The following is a 27,539-nucleotide window of genomic DNA, read 5'->3' on the forward strand; positions in this document are numbered from 1 at the left end:
ATATAGATTTAATACTGGTTGAATGATATTTTATAATTTTAGTCTTATTTTGATCTAACTCCCAGTGGCAACTTAAATGAGTCACTTTTTATGCATTCTTCCTTATCTGCTACCATGCACCATCTAGTCTTAAAAATTCAAGTGTGCCTACGGAGCTTCTCCGATGGCTCAGTGGTAAAGAATCCACCTGCAAATTGGAAGATACAGTAGATACAGGAGACTCAGGTTTGATCCCTGGGTTGGGAAGATCCCCTGAAGGAAATGGTAACCCACTCCAGTATTCTTGCTTGAAAAAAATCCTGTGGACAGAGGAGTCTGGCGGGCTACAGTCCAAAAGGTTACAAAGAGTTAGACACAACTGAATGAGTGAGCATGAGTGCATGCATACAGGTTTGAGGCGCATGTCAGGATCCTACATTCTAATCATCAGATACTACTGATGCAAGTGATCCAAGGACCACACCTAAAAAAAACTCAGAGCCAGTTATTAAATCCATAAAGCACTTAAATAAAACTCTAGTAACTATCATATCTGATTTATATTTATTAAAGTTTAATCCCTTTAACACTAACAGTTAAAAGTAATTCTCATTTCATGTGGAAAACAGTTCAAGTGACTTATCCAATGGAAGTATCAATGTAATAATATCATGTGCCTCCTCAGAACTTTTAAGTACTATAAAATTACTCTTGAACATACTTGTTATTTTTTTTTAAAGCTGTAATTTTTAAAAAAATATTCTTTTCAGGTAAACCTTAAAACTTACTTAAAAATAAGAATTACTACCCAAAATTTTAAACAAAGTGCTAGAAGGATGGACTATTTGAATCTGTACCTCTTCTGTGTAAAACTGCCTGTAAGTCAATGAAGAAAATGAGACAATAATCTGTGAATAATCTTCGAAAATTGAGAAATTTTTTTATCAATAATTTGAAAATAAAGCTAAATAAGTAACATTCAAAATGAAATTTGCTACCACCAATCTAAAACTGGGTAATTACTTTTCTTCTATTCCTAAGAAAGCATCATCTCCAAATATCTTTCAGTGACACCAATAATGTCTCTAGTCATAAAACCACAGACTTAGCAAACCTTTCCTTTGGCCTTTATCTATCAAAAAAAATTATAAGTAAAAATGTCTTATCTCTGCTAAGAAATAACTTGTCTTCCCTATAAACTACCACCAGATTTCTAAACTTTGTAATTTTGATTATGATTAATTTTACAAATAAAGAACTACATTTTAAAACTCTGGGTACAGTGGAATATGGGAATATTATCTATAGTCGCACCATGCTAACAATGCATTTCAACATAATTATGTATCCTTTCATCTGTTAAATCTTTCCATGTTACATGTATCACACTACAAACCATAATTTACTTAACCAATTTCCTATACAGGAGAGTTGAGATTGCTTCTAATTTTTCCCTATAGAAAGTAACGATGGGATGAGTAATGGTGATATATGTATCTAGCATTTTGCTATTCTATTAAATATCAACATAGTCTGCTGTATCACTGCCCACGCATTTCATAGTTCTTCACTGTCCCAAAGTAAAGGTTTAACTCCTCAGGCTGACCCACATTAATAATAAATAATCTTTGCCTTTTGTTGTTCTCTTTACTGACAGTGCTTCATTAAAAAGGTGGCTCCCTGTATCACCCAACATATCCCACCTCCCACCCCCAAGGTTTCTGATTTCATGGTTCTTCTCTGTGTTAGTTTGCCTTCCTGAAAACGAATAGCATTTTTTCCTTCTTATCCAATTCCTCTATCCCCCTCAAAATCCACCTAAGTCAACTTGTAATACCAAAAAATCCATATGGTCCCTTTCAGGTAATTCTTGTTTAACTAAAATTAATTTTACAAGTAGTAGATTTGTACATGCCAAGTTCACTTAAATAAATAGCTTTTCAGACTGTTGAAATACCCTTTTAGGCCCAAGATGGAGTCACTCCTGCCCAAGGGGCCAAACCAGCAAACTGAAATTTAGGTTAACTTTCACGTCCCTGTAAATGCTCCATTTGACCAGAAATGCAATATGTCCTGTCAGCCAATCCCCAAATACCAAGCCAGCTCTGGGCTTCCTCATCCCAAGCAAGGTTGACAATGTTACCCCACCCAATCAAATAATTTCTTATTAGTATCTTTCTTGTTCATTACTATTTATCCTATAAAAGCTTTCTGCCTTCACCCCAGCTGGCAGTTCCAGACAACAAACTGTCCATTTCCTGAAGTGTTAAGTTTGTTTGCATTATCTAAACTGACTGTTTTAATCATTTTTTTAAAACAATGTACAATCACTTAGTAAAGTCAAAAAAAGTAGTAAATAACTCTTGAGTTCAAAATAAGTCTATTTTTATAACAAACATTTAAATCTTAATTACTTCAGTTTCAAAGATCACAATGCTAACTAACATGACTTTATTAACTTCCTTAAAAAACACTACCTGTTCACAACTAAATTTGTCACCCCCAAAATGTTATTTAGCCAGGCCAAAGAGTGACTGTTTTCCCACTTTACAGTAATAAAATGCCAAGTTAAACCACTAAAGATAGATATATGTTAAATAACATTCCAAGCAATTGTCTGATTCATACATTTCTGCTGTTACTAACACAGAGGACCAATGAAATACATAAAACTCTTGACTAAACTCTTGACTCTTTGCCCTATGCATCTTAGATTATAAAGGTGGTGAACAAAGTATATAATGTTCTTTTTACTTTCAACATTGTTGAACAAACCCCAGAGATCCCAATCAGATTAGGATTAAGACCAAAAAAGGGGAGAATAATTAGAATAATAAATTACAACTAAGTAACTGGGTAATGTTAACATTATCAACTGGTAGCCCATTCAAAACAAGGGCAATTTTAATTATCTACAGAAAAGTGTGTAATTTACCTGCAAATCCAATCAATTTTAAAGACGCCTCCCAGCATTTTAGCACTCATTCCTGCTGGAAGTACCCAATGTATAGGAGATCCTCCATGATGTGATTCTGAAGAAAGTCTTGCAAATCCTAAGGGAATAAATTATAATGTATTCATGCAAATTTAATTAATGTTTTTCCATATCCAAATTATTTTTACTTTGAAATTTCCCTTGAAAAATTAACATTGAAATTTTACCTTGAAATTTTCCACTCTCTCTCACAGAAAATATTAAGATAACACTCCTTGCAGATCTGAATGCAACATTCAATTTCTTCTCATTTACAGGCAGTGTAGACCATACACCCTATATAAATGATGTGAAGATCACAGACTGAAATTAACATAAATCTTTTATGTTTCCAATTATATTTGCAAAAGACCAAGGCTACCAATAAGCTATTATGAATAAAGGTCCTATTTATCAGCAGTCAAATAATATAATACTCAGGAAAAATATGGAGAAAATTACCAAACTTAACAAAAACATTAAAACCACAAGTAAAACACATGAGGGCAGGAGGTGACCAAAAGATATGAGCTAGAATTTTATACAATAAAAACAATCACCAACAGTTACTCTAAATTAGAACCATTCACTACCGGAAAAACATTTTGTTTGAAAGTGAATCACAATGTGTACATTTCTTCTTTAAAAACTGTGTCTAGACTTTTAATGGCTAAGTCAAGAGATCTCTTGGTAAATGTCACAATGCACTCGAAAATATGTGTATTATTTTCAAATATCTCTTGACACTGATTTCTAACATAATTTCACAGGGATAAGAGAACAGACTGTATGATTTCAGTAACTTTAGACCATGAAATTTTCCACTTTGTTTTACATCCCTGCATATGTTCCAGTTGTCTCCTGGATTATAGTCTACGGAAACATGAATAGAATTTGTACCCTGCTGTTGTGTGAAAATTGTATAAATCTTAATTATGTTGAATTGGTTCATAGTGCTTTTCAGGTCTACTATATTGTTCTACTTCTGTATATTCACTCTATTAATTTGAGAGTTTGATACTGAAACTCCAACAAAAAAAAATCTTAATTCATCTAATTTAAAAAGTTAACTGTAATCTGCAGTGGAATTATATGTAATGTTGTTCTGTACTTTCCAATAAATGTGTTATCCTAGTCCCATAATTTGAAAAAACAAAAACAAAACTTGCTCAGGGACTTTCCTAGTGGTCCAGTGGTTAGGACTCTGTGCTTCCACTGCAGGGCACACAAGTTCAATCCCTGTTCAGAGAACTAAGATCCCACATGTAGTGCATTAGGGCCCAGAAAAATTTTAATTTAAAAAATAAAATAAAAGTAAGTAAAATAAAAACTGCCTAATGATTAAAAAATATGCTAATAAACTACAAGAAAGAACTTCTATTAAGTTTGAATCATTTCTCTTCTCAATTTAAGTTCAAATTTTCATATACCAATAGTTTGAAGAGACTTGTGTTTATGTAGAACTGGAACACAGCTACCATTTCCAAAGCATTTTAATCAATTTTTTCTTCATGAAAGATTAAGAGGCAGAATGGTAAAGTAAACCAGAAGCTTCAATTCAGTTTGATCTGCTGATACATACTAGATCTCACTCACACTAGATGCTTAAATACTTTTGCCTAAATCCACTCCAGCTGAGGAACAGAATAAATTTCCATCAGATAGTTATTTGGCATATTATTCCTTCCATCTGTAAAATTTAATGGGTTAACCTCTCAAATCAGAAATATAGGATCATTAATACTGACACAAATATCTTTAAGAAGTGTTTAGTTTTACCTTTCTTGCAGTGGAAACTGTCTTAAACCAAAAACATGAAAATATTGTAATAGTTTGTATAAAAAGTAGATGCATTTTACAACAAAAACATTAGAAAAAAATTAACCTTACAACATCTGATAGCAACCAGGTATATCCCTTTTGTAAAGGCTAGGATGGGCCTGTAAACTGAGTCTTCTCTTTTCTTCCAAATCCAAGTGATCTTACTTTTAAAAACTAAAAGAGATTCTCCATAGAGGAGCATATTCTTTTCAAGAAAACCTCAAGGTGTAAAATAAGCAGTAATACAGAACAAAAATTGGCTGACTAAAGAAACTTTAAAAAGTGTTGGTATAATAAACTAGCAACTGAATAAAGAAACACAAAACTCGAACCACTTTTGCAGTACAACATATAATGAAATATATTCTTCAAATACTAAGTAATTTTACTTCTAAACTCATCTTCAGAAGATTTAAAAGAAAACTTAAAGTTACTACTTGGTTGTTTAACCAGTCAAAAAAGCAGACTCTGCATGGCAAATAGGGGAAAGAGCTTTAAAGCTTTAATGAAAATTACAGTATCTCATGTACTCAAGGGATACTCAAGTCTACTTTCACATTTAAAATTTTCAAGGTTAGGATAGTTTCAATAGAACTGATGCTAATACCTTAGCTTTGGCAAGGGACACATTCTCATGGTTGTTACTCTTTATGAGAAAAAATCTTGCATCCTGTAGAACATATTTGAGTTTACTGGTTTGATCTGAAAAAAAGAAATCCAAATTGATTAACCCGAGGCCATTATCACACAGAGGAATTTAAGTTGTACTAACTGAAATTAACCCTCTGCAACCCAGCTAAACTTTTAAAATTCATAGTCACCCATTCAACCTGAAAAGCTAAGCCACAACACGTAATAAAGCAAAGCTAAGGAAAGACACCAGCATTTTGCAAGAAGGCAAACCTAATATAGTAATGTTCTGATATATCAGATCCATATTTTAAGTGTGAAAATAGTTATAAATTTTATGGATTTTTATCACATTAATCATTTAAAATTGTTAATAAATTCTTATGCTATTAAAATATATATATATATTAAAATATATATATATTATATACAACATCCACTCTGTCCAGAAACTACGACAGCTTAAGATGTTTGCTATTTTTCTAAAAGATATGGCAGTAAAAAGTGAATATGGAGCTCTGTGTAGGACACTCTTTTCTCCCCCCTTAGTGCAATATATCAGAACATTACTACATTAAAACCAACTATTAATGGAGAACCAATAAGGCAAAATAATGACTTTAAGGCAGCATGCAATGAAAACAATTTCAAATTTAAATGATACCTTTTCGGACAGCACGAACGGAAGATGATAATTTCTCATGCTTCTTTTCTGAACCTGTATTTAGCCAAAGTACATTTGTTCAGATTGGGCTTTAATAGAGATAAGACAAAATTTCTACAGTCTTGTCACATAAAGTTCTCATTCAAGACAAATTATTCTTCCTGGCGCACCCACACACACAAAAAAAATACTTCTCAATGTGTACGAGTGTTTTGCTTTTTGGATTGTTTGGATGTTTTTAAAAATATTTGAACAGTTTCTCACTCAGAAAACTAGTCACTGAATCATCATCTTCCAAGAAACAAAAAAAGTGAAATTCCACTTAAGCAGTAACAGAACAGGATTAAAATAATAAGAAAAAGCTTAGTCTCTTCTAGAATTATTACACTGAACATGCCAGAAATCAATACTATGAACATCAACAAGTTCACGCTAAACTACAGCCTCCACACTTTTTACAGCAGATTACATTAGAATCAGTCAGATATAATCACAAATAAAAGTAAATGAGAATACCTGCATATGACTCTGATGCAGAGCTTCCACTTCTATCAAAAATAATAGGAGATATGCCTCTAGCTCTCTTTCTTTCCTTCTTTTTCTCATCTAGAAAGAATTAAGACAAGATTTTTAAAAACATTACAATGTAAGTTAATCAAATAAGAATGTATCATCACGTCTGGATTTTCCCAAAGTATTATTCATTACTAACCTCTCCTGACCCACTTAACTTCCTCAGAAGAAGTGTTCCAATTCAGGCCTTGTTCAAAAGCTAAGCACATTTTTTATTTCTCCCACCAATTTTAATCAAATAAAAATACACAGCCATAATTAAAAACTACTTACCCTATATATAAAAGGAAGTCTTAAAAGTTTTAAAAGGGGGAAAAAAATTCTGCAAAGCAAACACTACTTTTCTTTCAATTAAATTTATGGTGTTCCCTCACACCAGCCAGAATGGCTGTCATCAAAAAATCCACAAATAATAAATGCTGGAGAGGATGTGGGGAGAAGAGAACCCTCCTACACTTTTGTTGGGAATGCAAATTGGCACAGCCACTATGGAGAACAGTATGGAGGTTCCTTAAAAAACATTCAGCTAGTATGACCCTGAATCCCACTCCTGGACATATATCTGGAGAAAAATGTGATCCAAAAAGATACACACACCCTAATGTTCATCGCAGCACTGTTTACAATAGCCAAGACATGGAAGCAACATACTGTCCATCAACAGAGGAATGAATAAAGAGTATGTGATACGTACATACAACAGAGTATCACTCAGCCATTAAAAAGAATGAGATAATGCCATTTCCAGCAACAGGAATGGACCTAGAGAGTGTCATACTGAATGAAATAAATCAGAACTAGAAAAATATCTTATGACATCCCTTATACGTGGAATCTAAAAAGAAATGATACAAACGAATTTACAAAACAGAAACAGACTCACAGACTTCAAAAACCAACTTATGGTTGTGGACGGGGAATGAGGGGAAGGGATAGTTAAGGAGCTTGGGATTGATATGTACATACTGCTGTATTTAAAATGGGTAACCAACAAGGACCAACTGTATAGCAAAGTAGGTATTCTGATCAATGTTATGTGGCAGCCGGGATGGGAGGGGAATTTGGGGGAGAATGGATACATGTGTATCTATGGCTGAGTCCCTTCCTTGTTCACCTGAAACTATCACAACACTGTTAATCAGCTATACTCCAATAAAAAATAAAGGCAAGAAAAAATTACAATGTTTCCTTCTATGCACCAAGTATCACTGTTTTAAGTCCTCTTTTTAAAAAGTTTACCATCATTCTTCAGCAAAATTCCAAGTCTGATTTTGAGATGTCCAATGAACACCAGAACTCAAAGGTTCTCAACTGTTCAAAAAAAAAAAATTACACTACACTAGTAACTCCCTCCTGGTTGCCACTGCTTGCTTCTGTGTCTTCAAATACATTCTTTTTAACCATTTCCTTCCTGAATTACTGCTTATTTTCAAATTCAATTCAAAATTTATCTCTAAAATCTCAGTGAGTCTGTATAGTGCTATTAAAAACTTGGGAATCTTCAATAGACAGAAAAGGTTTGCATTACTTATAAGAACAACTTCAGGCTTAATTTGGAACTTCATAAGCATATAAATGAAGACCTAAAATGGAATTAGGCTCTCCTGTCACTGTTTATCAGTATTTTAATTACATCACGATAAGCACCTTTACTTTTCAGCTAAAAGGAATATTATGGGAGAAAACACATATACTTATTTTTATAAAAATAAAAGAATGTTGAAATGATGATCAACGATCTTTCATAGAAACTTCTATTTTAAAAGCTTTAAATAGATTATCTCCCTTAATCCTTAAACTCATGAGATACATAATACCATTATTCTCACTTACAGAAAAGGAAACCTCAACTTAGTGGTGTGGTCAGGAAAGTTGGCCAGGGTCCCATGGTTCCTGAGTGGCAGATCCTAGTTTCTAACTTGAAAGTACAAGCCAAGAGCTCTATTCTTATTAAGAGAATAGAAAAGATATTTTACTACTGTTCTTGAAAAGGGATTCTAAGTTTAAGCTAGTTTAAAGAGGGAAAACTACAAGGTAACAAGTTCCTTTTAAGTAAGCATTTCTCCCCCTTGTAATTTACTAATACCTTCTCCAAATAGATTGTTAACAAGAAGTTTATAAATGATGCTGATGTTTCTAACTCTTGGCAAACAGGAAAGGCAAGGCAGTACATACTGACACATTACAAAGCCAAGCCCATTTAAAGCTAGCAACTGGGGAACATACTGATATTCATATAATTAGCTATAGAAGAAAGTATTCCTAGGCTTGCCAGCTTTGAATGAGACCTAACTTTCAAGTTTTAAAATCCTCTCCCTGTCAGGGTAAACTGTAAGACCTTCAAAAGAAATTAAACTGACATTTTAGTACAAAATAACTGAAAACCTCTACCAAACAGAAGAGAAACAGGAGTTTTTGTCACATCCCAAATCTCTTTCTCATCATGTCTGTTTTGTTCACTGACTACACATTCTTATATAGTGTCTAGTATACAGAAGGAACTGAATTCATTGAATCAATTAACATGCACATGAAGGAGATTAGAAAAATAAACTTTGTTTTAAAAAAATCATTCTAAATTATTTCTTTCAAAACGTCTAACATGTTTCTTTTACTTTTTCCTATTTGAACAGTTAGGGAATCTAAGCATTACAGGGTTTCCCTGGTGGCTCAGATGGGCAATGCAGGACACCCAAGTTCAACCCTGGATCGGGAAGATCCCCTGGAGAAAGGAACAGTAATCCACTCCAGTATTCTTTACTGGAAAACTCCATGCACAGAGAAGCCTGGGGGGCCACAGTCCATGGGGTTGCAAAGAGTCGGACACAACTGAGTGACTAACACTCCACTTCCAAACATTATAAATTGATCACAAAGAATAATACAACTCCTGTTGCTGTTTAAAAAAAATACTTTATGATTCTAAGTATTAAAAGAATCTCTCACTAAGGTGATGCAGGAAAAATAAAAGAAGCAGATCTTGCCCAACAAATTTTATATAAAGTTAAATATTGTATTACCATGAAAAATCTCCAAGGAGTTTTATCTTTTTTGTACAACTAACTTTCACTGCTCTTAAGTTTATAATCCCCTCTCCTATTATTCTCAGATCAAAAAAAGTCACCAAAAAAAATAACCTTTAACAATCACCAACTGTGTCACTTTTACTATAAAAGGAAGTTGCTAAAGTTCTGAGGAAAAAATAAGGTAAAATAAACTGGAGTCTAGAAAATTCATGACAAGGAAACTAAACTGTCATCCTTTGTATTTAAAAACTGGTGCCTCTCTTTAAAGAGTTTCCGGTTCTTTTTCTTTCACAGTAATAGAAACTGCCCCATGATAAAAATAATATCCTGCATACTGAATAGTCTTTAAAACATGTTCCATGTAAGAGTTCTTCCAAAGAAAAGTCACAAAGCTTCCTTTAACAAGGACAGTAAGAGTTCCAGGTATCTCTAACAATAAATCTCTTTAACAGTTTTAATATCCAGGTTTTCTAAAAACCATTGGCTAGCATTCAATACAAACTATCTGATCTGCAAAAAACATAAAAAGTATGAATAAGTATCTTGCTAAGTATTAGCATCTAGGAGCTTATTAAAATACACATTATTTCAGGTCCAATCTATTTATACAATCTTCTTGGCGTGCGTGTTTACTCGCTCAGTCATGTCCAACTCATTGCAACCCGATGGACTGTAGCCTGCCAGGCTCTTCTGTCTGTGGATTCTCTAGGCAAGAATACTGGAATGGGTAGCCATTCCCTTCTCCAAGTTTAACTTAAACAAGATAAACATTCAAGTCTAAGAAATATCATTCCTAATGTGGACACCAAAAAGAAGATTCCTACAATAAAATGTCCCCTACTTTTATAGTTTCACACATTCTCCACAATAAGTGAACATTCTTCATACTTTCAATGCAATTTTTGTTTTCTATCCATTATCATAAATTATAAATGCATATCCCATCAGTCTGTGCAAAGTATGATAGAATAATAGTAATAGATTTCACAAGTTCTTTTTGTATTAAACCCAACTACCCATCTGTTCAGTTTAACTCTTTAACCACCTTCATAAACCTGTTCAACTCCCAAACCTAGAACTCTGGTGAGTAAAAGGCTAGAAGCACTTCAGCTGCCAACTGGAGAATACCTGGCCAGCTGCTCTAACATTTACACGATCAAGAATATGATTTACCAACAATGTACTACTAAAATGATAAAATTCTACAATGACATTGTAACTATCACATATATCAAAAGAATAGAATTTTTCTTGTATTCCAATGTTTGTTACATCTGGCCTATGTAGCAGATCTGGTTGTACCTTTACATTAAGACAGCCACAGGACTATAATCATCATATAGTGGCCAATGATCTTTAAGGACCCTGACCTCTCCTTGCTCTACCTTCTGAATTTCCCCCCTTCAGCCTAGTGACTGCAACTATCTACCATTCCTACTTTAAGTCTCCTGGGTCAGAGAAAGTGGCAAAGCATCTAGTATTCTTTTCTAGTCTCTCCGTACGAATTTTACACTCTTATCTTCCATCTAATACCTTTTACAGCCAGCCCTCTGGAGGCATTGCCCCAGTCAACCCACAGGTATAAAAATAAAAGTTCATGCTCCCAAGAGAAAAACAAAGTTATTTTGATTTCTGTTGCCACATGATGGAAATCTAGAGGTATTTAACATGAAAATACTCTAATACCTAGCAGATAGGTTCCATATGAATATACTTTAAGTACAGCAGTGTTTAAATAAGCTGGTGTTGACGAGTATATAAATCAAAGAATTTATAACATTAAAACCTCAGATGTATTTCCTTATCAGAGAAACAAATGAAGTAATGTGCATTTGCAATACAATCAATTTGGAGCTGAGAAACACTTTTACTAAGATATGTAAATCTTATTCAAGTGCATAATACATCCCAAAACACATCGCATTAAAAAAAAAAAAAACCAACACAGGACAGTCTTACTAACATCCCACATTGCCTAAAATTTCATAACTCAATTTTAAAATATTCAAGAAAAACACCAATCAGGTCAATTAAAAAATAAAGACAAACTTTTACATATAAAAATTAGTACCTGATCCATCTGTTCCTGAACCAGATCTGACAGACCCATCCGTGAAGGTAACAGATTCAGAATCAGAATCGCTAGCCTCACTTCTAGTGTCATAATCATTTCCCTCTTCCTTCTGGTCTCTCTCATCCTGTTCATATTCTTCTTCCTCTTCCTCCTCGTCTTCCTCCTCCTCCTCCTCTTCCTCCTCCTCCTCCTCTCCATCTTCATCCACCTCTTCCTCTTCCTCTGCATCTTCTTCCACCTCTTCGTCTTCCTCCACATCTTCCACCCCCTCCTCCTCATTCTCAGTGTTGTTGCCTTGCTCATCAGAAGAACCACTGCTGCCAGTCTCGTGGTCAGAGCCATATTCTTCAGAGTTCACTTCCTCCTTAGAAGACTGGCTGGATCTGCTTGCACGTCTATCCACTTCAAGCGCAATTCTCTGATATTTAAAGAAAAAGGGAATCAGCAGTCATACAACAGACAAGGTCAGAGTGAACAAATAGTTCTAGCCTCAAACAGAATTCAAAGAATTGCTTTCTGTATTATATCTGCAATAATATTTACTACCTCAGAATCATCTGGTGTAGGGGATTTAACCCTCCTTTCAGGATCCCTTTTCCGCAGACAAGTTTTGTCAGGTTGACTCTTATAAGGTTCTCTAGAGGCACTGCTTGACAAACGAATCTTCCGATCAGCTTCTAACCGCTTGTTTCTTTCAGATCTTTGATATTCCTCATTTTTATACTCTGTGACTGATTTTCCTTTTGTACTAACCATTCTTTTGTTATTGTTAACTGATGAGCTCAGTGGCTTAGAAATCAATTGTCTTGAATGAACAGAAGGCTTTTGTCGCTTTGTGTCAGCAGATTCCATTCGGTCACTTTTTCTTTTTGAACCTTAAAAATATCAAAAAAAAAAAAAAAAAAAGTTTGGGTATTAAGACTTATTTCACCAAAGGTCAACAAGTAAATATATCAGAGAAAAAAAAAAAGCCTCATTTCTTTAAAATGTCTTCTGAACATACAGATGGCTAACAAACATATGAAAAGATGCTCAACATCACTCATTATCAGAGAAATGCAAATCAAAACCACAGTGAGGTACCATTTCACGCCCATCAGAATGGCTGCCACCCAAAAGTCTACAAGCAATAAATGCTGGAGAGGGTGTAGAGAAAAGGGAACCCTCTTACACTATTGGTGGGAATGCAAACTAGTACAGCCACTAGGAAGGAAACGACAACCCACACCAGTATTCTTGCCTGGAGAATCCCAGGGACAAAGGAGCCTGGTGGGCTATAGTCCATGGGGTCACAAAGAGTTGGACACGACTGAGTGACTAACACACACAGCCACTATGGAGAACAGCGTGGAGATTCCTCAAAAAACTGGAAATAGAACTGCCATATGACCCAGCAATCCCACTGCTGCGCATACACACTGAGGAAACCAGAATTGAAAGAGACACGTATACCCCAATGTTCATCGCAGCACTGTTTACAATAGCCAGGACATGGAAGCAGCCTAGATGCCCGTCAGCAGACGAATGGATAAGGAAGCTGTGGTACATATACACAATGGAATATTACTCAGCCATTAAAAAGAATACATCTGAATCAGTTCTAATAAGGTAGATGAAACTGGAGCCTATTATACAGAGTGAAGTAAGCCAGAAAGAAAAACACCAATACAGTACACTAACACATATATATGGAATTTAGTAAATCGGTAAAGATAACCCTGTATGCGAAGACAGCAAAAGAGACACAGATATATAGAACAGTATTATGGACTCTATGGGAGAGGGCGAGGACAGGATGATAAGGGAGAATGGCATTGAAGCATGTAAATTATCATACATGAAACGAATCTCCAGTCCAGGTTCAATGCACGATACAGGGTGTTCGGGGCTGGTGCACCAGGATGACCTGGAGGGATGGGATGGGGAGGGAGGTGGGGGGGGTGTTTGGAAGGGGAACACATGTACACCCATGGTAGATTCATGGCAATATTTGGCAAAACAAATACAATATTGTAAAGTTAAAAAATAGATATAAAAAAATAAAATGTCTTCTGAAATATTTGTACTCCAAAGTTAAAAAACACAGCTTTCAAATACTGGAATAAACTCATCTGAGACATTTCACATGTTTGAAAAAATATATATTACTCTCTTTCATGTGGAATTGGGTACCACTGCTTGTTATGATTGTGCTTTTGGTGTTAAGAGCCTCAAGGAACAAGTACAAAAGCAAAGACTTAGTATATTTATCTCTATGTACACATATTTTAACAAAATAAACAGAAATCTTACCCTTTTTCTCATTTTTATCTTGTTCACTCTCTGGATTATAGAGTTCATCATCCTGTTCTGGTACTTCAGTCAAAATATCATCTAGAACATTAAGTTCTCCATCTGAAAGCAAGGAAATTAAAAAGTAATGGGGAAAAATCATTACCATTAAGCATTTATTTTTGAGTACTTACTGTGAAGCTACTTAAGTATGAGAACATAACCTTTAAGGAGCTTTTATTTCAGGATCAAGACACAAGAATAATTCCTATAAAACCACACAAAGTAGAGGATATGCTACAAAGCCCTGGTCTACAAAGCCTGGAGTATATATCCCATAGGGTATGAAAGGATATACTGGGGTACAAAAAGAAAAAGTTTTGAGAACTTGTTTATTTGTGTGTCATCCTTTCATCTCTAGTTTCTGTCAACTGCTTTAAAATGTGCATAATAAAAAAAATAATAATACAGGTGCATAACTTTTAAATAAACATATATTTATCAAAGGGATTCCCAGGTGGCGCTAGTGGTAAAGAATCCTCCTGCCAAGGCAGGAGATGTGAAGAGATGCGTGTTTGCTCCCTGGGTTTGGAAGATCCCTGGGGGAAGGGCATGGCAACCCACTCCAGCATTCTTGACTGCAGAATCCCACGGAGAAGAGAAGCCTGGAAGGCTACAGTCCATGGGGTCACACAGCATCAGACTGAAGCAACAGCATGCATATTTATCAAAGATTGTGTACTTCGGGAAAAATACTTACTGATTACCATTTTACAATTCAGAAACTCTGGCAGACTCCAACTTAAACAAGTAATCATAGTTAACATCACCCACAGTGGGTCAAATCAGTATCATGGACCCTGGTATGACGCACTACTCATGGAACAATTCTGCAATATTCCTATGCAAAATGCAAAACCTAAACCTGTACATAAGGAAACAAATACAAAACCAACCCAAATTTAGAGGCATCCCAAAACATCAATATCATGAAATACAAACATTAAGAAAACACTTCAGATTAAAGGAGACTAAAAGATATGTGATACAGCATATGATCTGAGACTTAACTGGAAAAACTAGTGAAATCTAAATAAGATCTGCAGACTACAGGTATCAATGTTCATTTCCTGATTTTGATAGTACTACAGTTAAGTAAAAGAGAATTCTACTTTTTAGAAAATACATACTTAAGTATTTAGGAGCAAAGAAGCATCATGTCTGCAACTGACAAAAGAGGGAGTGTGAATGAATTAGAAAGACAAATATGGTAAAAATGTTAACGTGTGCAATGTGGTTGAAAAGCAAAAAAATCTTTGTACTATCCCTACAGCTATCCTGTTGTCTGAAATAACATCGAAGTAGGTTAAAAGAAGAAAATTAGTGATGGGGTACATAATCAGAAACATTTGAGGCTGCTGCTTTGGACTATAACAAGTATAACTTGTCCAGACTAAGGAACCATTGACTATACCTGATACTTTCAATGATCACGAAAACTTACAACTCAGTTTCATCATCCCACCTCCCTTCATACCCCCCCCATCCTGTCTAATGGGACAAAAAAATTCTTAGAAATACATGCAATTATGTATTTACTACTTTAAACTGATTTTTTTCCCCAAAAATAAGGCACTAGGCTAATGGTTAATGTTTTAAACACTAAGCATACAAGCATCAAAAATATCTTTCCAAATTTAAGGTGCCATAACAAGAGGTATAAAATCATAAAAACTGATGAGACAGGACAACTGTACCCATGGCTCTAGCCAAAAAGCAAAGCCCACTCAAAGTATAACAAGGTTTATTAACCTGAGGTCTCTGAACAGATTAGATATAACTCAAATTTCCCCAAAGAGGGACAAAAATCAGGGACTGAAGAGAACTAAAACAGATAATGTAGGCATAACAGGAGGAAAAGAAAGGTGACACAGGATACAGAAAAGGAAACAACACATCTTCTGTACTTGGAGCCACAGTTGCTACTTAGAACACTGAAAATTACATATGCCTGAAACAGCATAGTAACCGATTTCTGAGCCATAAAAATGCTTCTCTGTACTTTACTATTCTTCTAAAATGAATATATACTATATGGACTGCTTCCATTTTTTTTTTAATGTTATTGACAATCAAGATATGTAAATCAAAAAGGTTTCTCTCATCCTCTGGGTTCATGTTTTCACTGAATAAAATCTCCTCAAAACCTGAATAGCGGCAAACACAATTTTTGGATACTATATTATAAATAAAGAATAAAAACACAGAAATCCATGTTTTTCAGATACTAAGCAATACTTGGGTCAAAGTTTTCTAGTCAGTAAAAAAGTTGGTCCAACAGATCTTGAAAGATAAGACATCTGTAGAACCAAAAGAAAAAAAAATATAACTATGACATGACAGCAAATAAGACAATACAGTGCTACATAAATCTTTGCAAGAAATCACTAGTTCTTGATTAGAAATATCCACCCAAAAGCCTGAAGAGTCACATGAAATTATACACTTTTATACATGCTAAATCTAACACAGAAAGAAATACTGGGAGGCTGATTATATCAATTTAAATTTCAGACATGCCTAAATCATGGTTTCCCTACAAAAAGGGTACTACTCTCTTTAAAAACTTTAATAAATGACAAATCCAAATAAATAGACAAATCCAAAGATTAGTTGCAGTTTTAGAAAGTATCTACAAATTTTTAAAATACTAACCAATAGTTGCTTTTTTAACATTTTATCACTTTCATACATATCCTACATGACACACATAAGGTATATTTTAGATAGACTACTTTGCAGATAAAGAAATAGAAGCTCAGAAGTTCAAGTTACCCAAATTCACTTGTCTAGAGTTCAGGCTTTCTAAATATAGGGTTAAATTACATGTAAACAATAGAAGTACCTTTAAACAAAGTATAAGAAAACAAGACCACAAAGCATCACTGAAAGGTTGGGTGCACTAGTAATTAATTTCAAACTAGTGCATCAGAAAGCTATGTATCCCAAACATTGCAGCATCTTAAATTTACTTTAGGTTCAACCATAATATCCTCATTTGATGTCTACAAATTTTTACCCATTTTATACTCTATGACAACAAAAATGTAACTGGTTTTATCACAAAATTGGCAAACTAAGACCTGTAGAACAAAATTCAGCCCACAGCCTATTTTTGACTGGCAAGACAATGGTTTCAACATTTTTAAGGTTGTGTTTCTAAAAAAGAAAAGAATATATGACAAAGACCTTATGAGGCCTACAGAGCCTAAAATATTATTTTCTAACTCCCTGATATAAAAGATCGTATTTAAGTTACTTTTCTCCACCATTGAAACCGTGGTTTTTGCTGAAATATGATAACAGACAAGATTTGTGTTTGGAAGTAAGAAAATCCAGGTCATCATTTAAGAGCTAGGTATCTTTGGGAAAGTCCCAACGTGAGCTCCAGTTTCTTCACCTCTGATAAGAGGCATTTAGAATAAAAAGATCACTGTTTGGGTGGGGGGGGGGCAGGTATCTGACCCTCCTTGAACATTGGATTAATAATGACTAGGGTACATGATACACAAAATCTGGTCCTGAATATAACACAAAATCCTCTTTTCTCAATAACACAAATATATAAATATTCTGACTATTGCAGTAAATTTAACATGCTATCCCAAAACTTGGTGACTTAAAACAATAGTCATTTATTATTTACTGCTTATGGTTCTGGGGCTCAACTAAAGTCTCACATGTGGCTGCAGTTAAAGGCTGGCTAACACCATCTGAAGGCTTGCTTATTCACACTGGCTGGGAAGATTCAAAACAGCTGGGGCTCCTAGGGCATGCCTTGCAATGGCACTCTCTACCATGACAGCTTTAGCATAGGTGAACCTCTTTCATCGTGGTTTAGAGCTCTAAAGATATAGTAATACAGCCCAAAAGAAAAAGGGCCATAGTATTTTACTCAGCGACAATCATAAAAGTCTACTCAGGTTCAAAGAGAGGAGCCAGGAACTCCAACTATTGTTAGAAGAAATGTTCCAAATACTTGGAAGGTGTTATCCAAACTATCACCACTTGCTTAGTTTTGCTTATTTAATTATAAATGTAAGGTGTATTCTTAAAATAATGAGAAAAGTATTGGGTTATAAAGCTAACTGCTTCCTATGACCATTCATTGGCTAGAAAATGTACACTTTGTATTTTAATTCATGTTTTTAATTCAAAATGAATTAGCTATTAAGGATTATTTTAGTAGTCTCAGAAATTACTACTATGAAAGCTTAACCTACCCCTGGTACATCCTTTTGGGGAAGAAGAGAGAAAGTAACATCCACTGGTTCTCCAGTATGACTTCTTCAATGCTTTAAATCACTCGTTTTATCCTGAAATTTAACATTATTATTCTGCATAGTGATATGCACATGTTCAATTTCTTCACAGTAGTTTGACAGCAGCACCATAAGAATATTAGCAATAAAATGAACAAAGGTTAGCAGATACCTGGTTAAGAATTCTATATAAAATGTAACTCAAATGCAGCATTTCTTAATAGGATTTTTAGATGAATTTACTTATTTAAAGATCTATTTATTTTTATTTTTTGGCTGTGGTGAGTCTTCACTGCACCTGCACAAGGGCTACTCTTTTGTGGTGCTTGAGTTTCTCATTGTGGTGGCTTCTCATCACACGGGCTCTGGAGCTTGGGCTCAGGAGTGGTGGCGCATGGGCTTCTCATTGAGGTAGCGTCTCTTGTTGGGTCTCTTGTTGTGGAAGGAGCCCTGGGGTGCGAGGGCTTGTCAGCAGCTGCAGCACATGGGCTCAGCAGTGGAGACTCCTGGGCTCTAGAGCACAGGCTCAACAGTTAGGGCGCATGGGCTTAGCTGCTCTGTGGCATGTGGGATCTTCCCCAACCAAGAATCAAACCCAAGTCCCTTGCATTGCAAGGTGGATTCTTAACCACTGGACCACCAAGGAAGCCCCTCAAATGCAGTATTTAAAGTGATTTATTTATTTTTTGAGAAATCTATATAAAGTCTTTAAAAAAAAAAAGCCTTTTAAAGTCACAACAAAAAATGAATTTTTCACAATGTGTCAGTGCAACAAAGTAACTCAAATGAAACCCAAACAGCATTCCTCAAACAGCATTTAAGGTTAAAGTTCAAATCCATTCAAAGATATACACTAAGAGCCTGTAGAATGAATTTAGCTCTTGGATGCTTTGTTTTTGAAAACTCCAAGGGTTTAAAGTAAGAATATATAGTCTACATTTTAAAAAAAGACTATCTGATCACTAGGGGCCCAGATTCTTACCTGAAAACTACCAGTTGGAGCAGTCCTGACAATCTTTGGTAAAGACACAGACAAGGTAATTTATGTCAAAGTTTTGCATGAGACAATCTAGCTTTATGTTCTTTACATCAGGGTATTTACCAATATTTCCTGAACACAGACCATACTTACCCCTTTATTCTTTATTAACTCAATACTTGCCATTACCTATTGTATTAAATAGGGCTTCCCTGGTGGCTCAGATGGGAATCTGAGCAATCTGCCAGCAGTATGGAAGACCTGGGTTTGACCCCTGAGTTGGGAAGATCCCCTAGAGGAAGACATGGCAATCACTTCAGTATTCTTGCCTGGAGAATCCCCATGGACAGAGGAGCCTGGTGGACTACAGTCCATGGGGTCACAGAGTCAGACACAACTGAGCGATACACAGTTGTCAATCGCTCAGTTGTGTCTGACTCTCAGCGACCCCATGGACTGCAGCACACCAGGCTTCCCTGTCCTTCACCATCTCCCAGAACTTGCTCAAACTCATGTCCAGTGAGTTGGTGATGCCATCCAACCATCTCATCCTCTTGTCATCCCCTTCTCCTCCTGCCTTCAATCTTTCCCAGCAGCAGTGTCTTTTCCAGTGAGTCAGTTCTTCGCATCAGGTAGCCAAAGTATTGGAGATTCAGCTTCAACATCAGCTCTTCCAATGAACATTCAGGACTGATATCCTTTAGGATGGACTGGTTGGATCTCCTTGCAGTCCAAGCAACTCTCAAGCGTCTTCTCCAACACCACAGTTCAAAAGCATCAATTCTTCAGCGCTCAGCTCTCTTTATAGTCCAACTCTCACATCCATACATGACTACTGAAAAAGTCATAGCTTTGTACTGACCTTTGTCAGTAAAGTAATGCCTCTGCTTTTTAATATGCTTGTAGGCTGGTCATAGCTTTTCTTCCAAGGAGCAAGCGTCTTTTAATTTCATGGCTGCAATCACCATCTGCAGTGATTTTGGAGCCCAAGAAAATAAAGTCTGCCATTGTTTCCACTGTTTCTCCATCTATTTGCCACACACACACATCTATTTGCCAAGACACACACATACTGTATTAAAAAAGCATTTTATCTCCCTGACCCTAGAATCCATACACCCATAACTCCTAAACAACACTGATATTAAGTAACTACAAAAAAATTTAAGGTTCAATTCAAGACACTGAGGTACAGGAACACCAAACATACATACGTTTAGTACACAGGATACCTTGTGAAAGAGTAGGAATGCTAAAAGGGACAAGCCTACTCAACTCCAGTGGATTCACTGTCTTAAGAGAAATGCAAGCAAGCACCCTGTCAGATCTTATAAATTTTCAACAGGATTTCCAAATTCAGATTTTTATTTGAATTGTCTGACTTTCCAATACACCTTGATTTAAAACAAAACAAAGCAGGCCGCTGTGAGCTTGATTCCTTTATAGAAATGCAATCATCTGTGAAGGTTTTGCATTCGCAATATATGATGTTCATATATGGACTTCATTATCATCACTGGTTAAGCAAGCATAATCTTATGTTACCATCACAAACTATTAACAAACTTGAGTTTTGGGATAAATATACAGATCCACAATACAGGAAACAAAATAAAGAAAAAAATCACTGTTTTTAGAGAAGCTGTTCAAAACTGTGTTAGTCAACAAGGCTTGTCTTCTGTAGATGGGGGTATTTGTTTGGATAAGATAAACAGTGGAACTTTAAAATCTAACTGGCTTTCAAAGTAGTTTAACCTTTAGAAGGTTATGTATGGAACAAGTATTCCAAAAGAAGCCCAATGAATTCAAGTTCTGTGACTAAAATCTCACAGTTCTGAATCCAAATTTATTACTCTTTCCACTCTACCAGAATTACACCTCAACCTTGAAATTCCTGGCCTAAAAGGCCACAATCCTTAACTCCAGGGATATAGGTGTTGAAAATAATCTTCATCTGAGAAATGGTTCATGTTTTGTTTTTTGGACCCTGGAAGCTTCTGGGTCAGGAGATACAAAGTACTATTTATTTCAGGATCCAGGTTCAGACTAAGACCTTAAATATTTAAAGGGAGGGGGAAAAAAAAAAACTGAGCAGTTAAATATATTGTGCATTTTGTGTCTAACATAGGGCACCAATAAGTTACAGTTGTTATTTTAATTCAGTTAATATAGTTATAGTGGGGTTTGGCAATGGAGCAACATTTCCTGGAGCCTCCCATTCTGTTGTTTTAGATTAGACCAGTCGCTCAGTTATCTTTTTGTCATTCAAAATTGTCATTCTTCTAAAAGAAGAGACTTGAATTTCCCATCCCATCCAAACTTCCTGTCTTTCAAAAAATAAACAACTGAAGTCTACGGAGAGCATTTGTAACTTTCTGTCCTACTTCTATTATGGATGAAACAAATATATTGGAATATCAAACATACTCTATGCTTTATAAAGCCCTAACTAAAGTGAACAAAGACTAGCCCTAAGGACTTTAACTAGAGTGAGGACTTCTGTGCGTGTGTTATTACCAAGTGCACATATTTATATGTATTTGCGTGAACGTCTGTTATCTATAAACTGAGAAACTCTTTAACTTTGGACATCAATAGCAAATATCACATAACTAGTCAGTCTTTAATGAAGTCCAACCTTGAACTAACAATTTACAATTTTCTAAATCATTTATTCAAGGTACTGAGGCAATTACTGTACACCAGGAATCAGGTAAACAAGACAGACATATTCCTGGCCCTCATGGAGCTTCCAGTCGGGCAACATGCAAAAAACATGTTACTTTTTAAAGTGGTACTTCATTATCCACATTTTAGATACACTAAACTTGTGTAACTGTTCTTCAAAAAGAACTTTTTAAGAACTTAAGAAATAAAATGCAAAGATGTTTATACAGAAAAATGGCAAATAACATTCGATAATACATCAACATTTCAACATCTTCCAAATCTCATTTTGGATAATCACCACAGGAATTAAGCAGGCAATTTCTCCAATTACAGGCTTGAGTTTTCAGGTACAGGTATTACAGAAGCATTTATAGAAGGTAATGTCTGCTTATTATATAGCTAACGTGCAAAGCCCAATAATGCAAGGGCTTTATGACCAAAAGTTTAACTGTTCTGTTATTTACAGCAAATTTTTGCAACTTAAACTCATTTCTTATCAAGATCTTACACCACTTACAGAATCTTTAAAGAAAGGCCTAAGGTTTGTGCCATGTCCAAATTCTTACAAGGCTTATCTTTATAATTTCTTAACGTTTCATACAAGACAACTGATAACAGTATGTACTGAGCTGCTCATTTTTCCTTCAATGTGAAAAGAAAGTCAAGTATTAATTCTAATTCTAGCTATTTTCCAGCTATTTGACAAATATCAAAAAAGTAAGACACCCTAGGCCTCAGTTTCCTTATTCGCAACGTGGACTATTCTAGAAATCTTCCCATTTCAAAACTAAATAAGCAACTCCAGTAGGTATGTATCTGCTAGCTTTCCCAGTAAACTACAATCTTAAACTATAAGATATGCACTTTTATCATCAATTTTGAAATAAGCTGAATTATGAAAATTAAGTTTTTAAAAACTACACAAATGTGAGGCCTTTCAAAACCTGGACAAGTTATCCTAAGTATTGCTCATAGGTGGCATTACTACTTCCCAGTAAGTGACAAAGTTCATGTAGTTAAGCCATTTTCACCTCTACATCTATTTCTAAAGCAAAACATTCAATACAGCACCTACTCTTTTTCCTCGTGTACAACCGTGTCTACTCCATAACTGACTTACAACTATGTTCATCCTGAGAATGAACTCTTGAGAAGTACTAGTTTTACTCATTTTTTTATCTAGTTCATCTCACATACCACAACCAACACTCCCCCATCCGTCCCCCCCAACACAGCTCAAAGATTACACTTTTGAAACAATCGTTGACTGAGAATTCTTACTGATTAAAATCATCTATTAAATACTACTATACTTCTAATTAAAAGCAGTTTGTTTTATTCACTAACATCATGCAATCTTATGATCACATTCCTTCTGGATTTCTCAAAAGGAGGGGAGAAGATTTTTAGGGCTCAATTAAGGAAGGAAAATTAAACTACTAAAACCTAATCAATCCCATGATCGCATTTCTTCTGGATTTCTCAAAAGGAGGGGAGAGGATTTTTAGGACTCATATAAGGAAGGAAAATTCAACTACTAAACCCAGTCACCCTCTCCTGCTTTAAGCAGGAGCAGTTATCTTAAACATATTCCCACACAGTCCATTTCCCAAGGTTGTCCCTATCCCTTGAACAGTTCACTGATTTTTCCAGTTCACTGACTCTTCCTTCTTTTAAGGAGCAAAATTAGAGATCACAAATCTCATGGAATGACTCTACAGTCCATTTAACAAATTGCCCCCCTCGCCAAGTTAATCAGCCACACAAAAGGGTAGATTCGAAAAATACAGGGCAGCAGCTGGCCATATGTATACATATTTTTTTAATAATCAGCTATATCCTTCCCAAAACTATTATAGTAATCTTAGGGTTGTTAAAAACCTTAACGCAACACCCAATCTAGACCACTCTTCAGACTTGTACTGATTCTGGATCTACATTAACATTTCTAGGCCCCGGAAGGCCAGTATTTCAAAAGACCTGACATTTCATTCTGGCAACATCAGTTCCTCCCAAATTTCAAAGCAACTATATCCCTCCGACTCTCTATAAATTACATTTATTTGTTTCTGGTTACTCCCCAGGAACCACGCAAAACGTGTGTCTTTCAGAATAGCGGCCAAGATTTTTTCTGCCTGGCCTGAACCACATAATCATCTTTTCAAACATCACCTTTCCCAAAATAAGTAAATAGGTAACCAAACAGGCCATTCCTGCCACTGCCTATTTACCAGTAACAGCCAGAAATTACTTGTCGACATTACTTGTCGATAGACTAACCATCTATCTATACCACGTCTTAAACATCCTTACTTACTAGACTACCAGCTTTAATCGTGGCGTTAAGGGTTTTTCGAAATTCAGCCTAACAGAACAGACGGTTCTGAAAAGACGCATTACCTCCGCATAATACTACCAGGAAATAAACCCAAGGGCCTGCAACTCCAAAGAGGCCTTCTCTCAGCCGCGCCCAGGACGGATAAACGTTACGTGAAGAAGGAAATTAGGATCAAAGAAAAAATCCAAGGCTAAATGAAGTGCTAGGTCATGTGGAGACCGAGGACGTAAAGGGCAGGCCTGGTTTTTGCCAGTGAGTCCGAGTGTCTCCATGGGGAGACAATCTCCGCGCGGAGCAAGCTAACCTCCTCAACCCCCAACTCACAACGACGACCACGGTTCGGGCGACCACTACAGAGCCCCGACTCCGCCCGTCACCTTTCTCCGCACTAACCTTTCTCCTCTCGGCTGTCGGCCGCCATTGCTCCCCCCTTGTTTCCGCTGCTGCTGCTACCGCCGCCGCCGCTTCGAGGCGACTCGCGCGGACGCCGCAGCCGCGGCAGCAAAAGAGGCGCGTCCGTCAGTCCGTCCGCTGGGCTGCGCGCTCCGCACCGTGGCCTCTACACTTACCCTTTCCGATTCACCCTTTCTCCTCGCTTCTTCCCTTTCTCTCTTTTCCCCTTCCCTCCTTTCACTCTAGCCACCCACAGCTTAGGCCCAGCCTTCCCGTTGGGGCTTAAAGACGGAAGGGGGGAAAAGCGGGGGGTTGGGGGAGGGAAACAGATGGCGACGGCGGGCGGCGCTAAAATGGAGCCTGCTTCCTGCGTGAAACAATCCAGCTCCCGAAGTGCCCTGCGCTGTTTACGCTACGTTCCTCCCTGGGAACGTCACAGTGCGGAGAGGGGCGAGGAGGCGGGACGGGCAAGGGAACGTGACGTAACGTCCGCACGTTTCCCCGCCCCCCGCAACCCGGAAGTCTCTGGAATGAATTTCATTTCTAGTGACCCTGCGTACTCCCAGGTTTCTCAGTTTTCTCACCTGAAGCGCCTACTAAAGTACCTTCCAGCCGGAAGGCAAAGATGCTTCCTGTCTCTCCGCGGGACACCTGATTCAGTTCTGGAAATTGAAGGCTTATTTAGGACAAGTCTGAGCCAGTCCCTTTGCGGCCACCACTTTCTACACTAAGTACAGAATGTACTTTCCAATTTGGCGCAGAAGGCTTACCGAAAGGCAGCGCAGGATGCGATCAGCTCACTTGTAACAAACGCCTACTGGTTTTGTTTTTAACTGGGGAAAGGAATTATATTGTATTTTAAAATAGCTTTGTAAGTCACATAAATTTGATTTAAACATGTATCGAGGTCCTAGGGTACACAGTTGAGTTAAACAGACTTGAGAAATTAAAACTACGAAAGTGACCAAAAATCATTTTACATGATAGAGTAAGATCTTCGAGGACACTTGCTTAAAGTTCATTGTCAAAGGGATGAAAATGTAATTTTGCTTCACTGTTACATAACTGAGTTTACAAGGGAAAGAAAATTTGAACTCAAAAAGAAAAGGTAACATTGTTAAGATATAAAACCAAACTAATGACAAATTTAAAGAAAGACAGATCTATGCTGCCTTGTTCTTTGATTGACCTTGATTGGTTTCTCTCTTCAAGGAGTTTATGTTCTACAGAGGAAGACAAAGCATTAGTAAAAAATTAAAAATCATGATGAATTCTATGAAAGAAACAAAAAACTAATATGGCAAGACAGGGGGGATAGGTGAAGGCTTTTTATATGAAGTCCTGAGGAGGTGAAGTTGAGACTGATACCCAGCAAAAGGTGGAGATAAGGGTCTTCCAGGCAGAGACCAGCAAACCCAAAGGCTCTGATCAGGAAAGAGGCCTTAGTGTGGTCAAGGATCTACAAAGAACATCACTGAGCTACTACCCAGATAATGAGTGAGAGAGCAAGTGGCTGAGATAATGTCTGAGGAACAGGCCACATCTTTAGGAGTAAGGGCCTAATCAGGGCCCAACCAAAAACAAAAGCAGCTCAGTATCTGCAGAGAGACAGAATTTCAGGGTTGTGCCCACTGGAGGGAGAAGATGGAAAACGCCTTTTGGCTTTCCACAGATCCACACCTATAAAATGTGAAAATAAGCCAACACAAGTTCAAGATGAGCCGCACACCTAAGAGGAAGACAGCAAAATCTTAAAAATCTCTGAAACATTTTCTGCAATGTTTAATATTAAATCGGACCAGAGCCAGGTCCTATAGAACAGGTTGCAAACTGGTGCCTGCTAACCTAAGACATCTTGAACCATCAGTGTTTGTGTGCTTTTATTGAAGCTTAATTCCTTTAATTGGGGCTTGCACTTTCCAGTAAGACTCTTCCTCCACCATCCCTCTCAACTGCCTTACCTTTGACCAATATTACTGACTGGAGTATATATCTATGAAGTGTGTGGATTCAGAAAAAAAAAAAAAAAATGGTAGTTGGATTCTGTTGCCCTGGGAAGGTTATGTAGAGTGAAGAGTAAAGGAAACTCAGTACAGAGTCTTAGAGAATATCAATAAAGGGAATATGCAATATGAACCTAAAACAACTTGTCACATTAGAAAGGAGTAATCAGAGAATGCTAGGGCCCTATCAAACTATGAGGCACTTTGAGCAGCTGTAAAGATAAAATTGCAGTGGACTGAAATATACCAAATATGTTTAAGTCCTTGAATTCATCATAGTTCAAAAAAATATATCAGTCCCCTTTGGGTGATGCTAGGGAACCAGTTCATTATTTTGAAAACTGGTAAACAAGAGAAGTCATCATTTAACCTGTCTTTCTAATTAGAACTGTATCTCATGGTTACCAGGCAAGTAGTTGATGAAAGAAAGTTTCTCTTTAGGGAGGTATTCAAGCTAATATGTGTCCAGGGCAAAGCAATGTTAGAAGTTAGGACATCATCATTTTATAACCATGAATGAGATAAACAGATCAAGACAGTAGTTATTAATGGCTGCTAATTTGTATAACAGAAAGACTAAAACCAAGGCCCAGAAAGAGCCACAAGAGAAAACAAAATGTGGAAGTTGAGTCTTGCATATCAGAAAAGATTAAAAAACATAAATATGTAGTCTACAGAAGTTCAAGGTGATTAGCCTTCATATGACTGCAGCCCTAATCTGACCTCAATTTCCTGAGCCAGAACTACCCAGCTAAGTGGTTCTGAAATTCCTGACCCACAGAAATGACAAAAGATAATAAAGGTTGTTTTTGAACCCACTAA

General features: G+C 36.4%; 1 protein-coding gene and 2 long non-coding RNA genes across 30 annotated transcripts in view; 1 reads left to right on the plus strand and 2 right to left on the minus strand.

Moving 5' to 3' along the window:
- The window catches only part of YTHDC1 (YTH N6-methyladenosine RNA binding protein C1), a 38,049-nt gene extending 12,945 nt beyond the window's left edge, over positions 1-25,104 (minus strand). For 4 of the 28 annotated variants that reach the window (XM_081502135.1, XM_081503353.1, XM_081501951.1 and 1 more), the window contains exons 1-9: positions 24,891-25,104; positions 14,034-14,135; positions 12,288-12,616; positions 11,739-12,159; positions 6,585-6,674; positions 6,069-6,122; positions 5,382-5,476; positions 3,142-3,250; positions 2,915-3,032 (exon numbers count right to left, since the gene is read on the minus strand). In XM_081502135.1, the coding sequence (XP_081358261.1) occupies positions 2,915-3,032; positions 3,142-3,250; positions 5,382-5,476; positions 6,069-6,122; positions 6,585-6,674; positions 11,739-12,159; positions 12,288-12,593 (1,193 nt within the window). In that variant the 5' untranslated portion in view covers positions 12,594-12,616; positions 14,034-14,135; positions 24,891-25,104. Of the gene's footprint in view, positions 1-2,914; positions 3,033-3,141; positions 3,251-5,381; positions 5,477-6,068; positions 6,123-6,584; positions 6,675-11,738; positions 12,160-12,284; positions 12,617-14,033; positions 14,136-24,714 lie in introns of all 28 variants that reach the window. The other 24 variants (XM_081501415.1, XM_081502962.1, XM_081501225.1 and 21 more) reach the window with 9 other exon arrangements.
- LOC145544700 (uncharacterized) lies at positions 18,589-25,091 on the plus strand. The gene is made up of 2 exons (XR_014081583.1): positions 18,589-19,699; positions 21,353-25,091. It is a non-coding gene; the product is annotated as an uncharacterized LOC145544700 (long non-coding RNA).
- On the minus strand, positions 18,593-20,426 carry LOC145544704 (uncharacterized). The gene is made up of 2 exons (XR_014081584.1): positions 19,762-20,426; positions 18,593-19,710 (listed from the first exon to the last, which is right to left on the minus strand). It is a non-coding gene; the product is annotated as an uncharacterized LOC145544704 (long non-coding RNA).
- Positions 25,105-27,539: the final 2,435 nt, after the last annotated feature.

The sequence above is a fragment of the Giraffa tippelskirchi genome, chromosome 1, assembly GCF_054371585.1.
Source record: "Giraffa tippelskirchi isolate mGirTip1 chromosome 1, T2T-mGirTip1v1.2.pri, whole genome shotgun sequence".
Taxonomy (NCBI): Eukaryota; Metazoa; Chordata; class Mammalia; order Artiodactyla; family Giraffidae; genus Giraffa; species Giraffa tippelskirchi.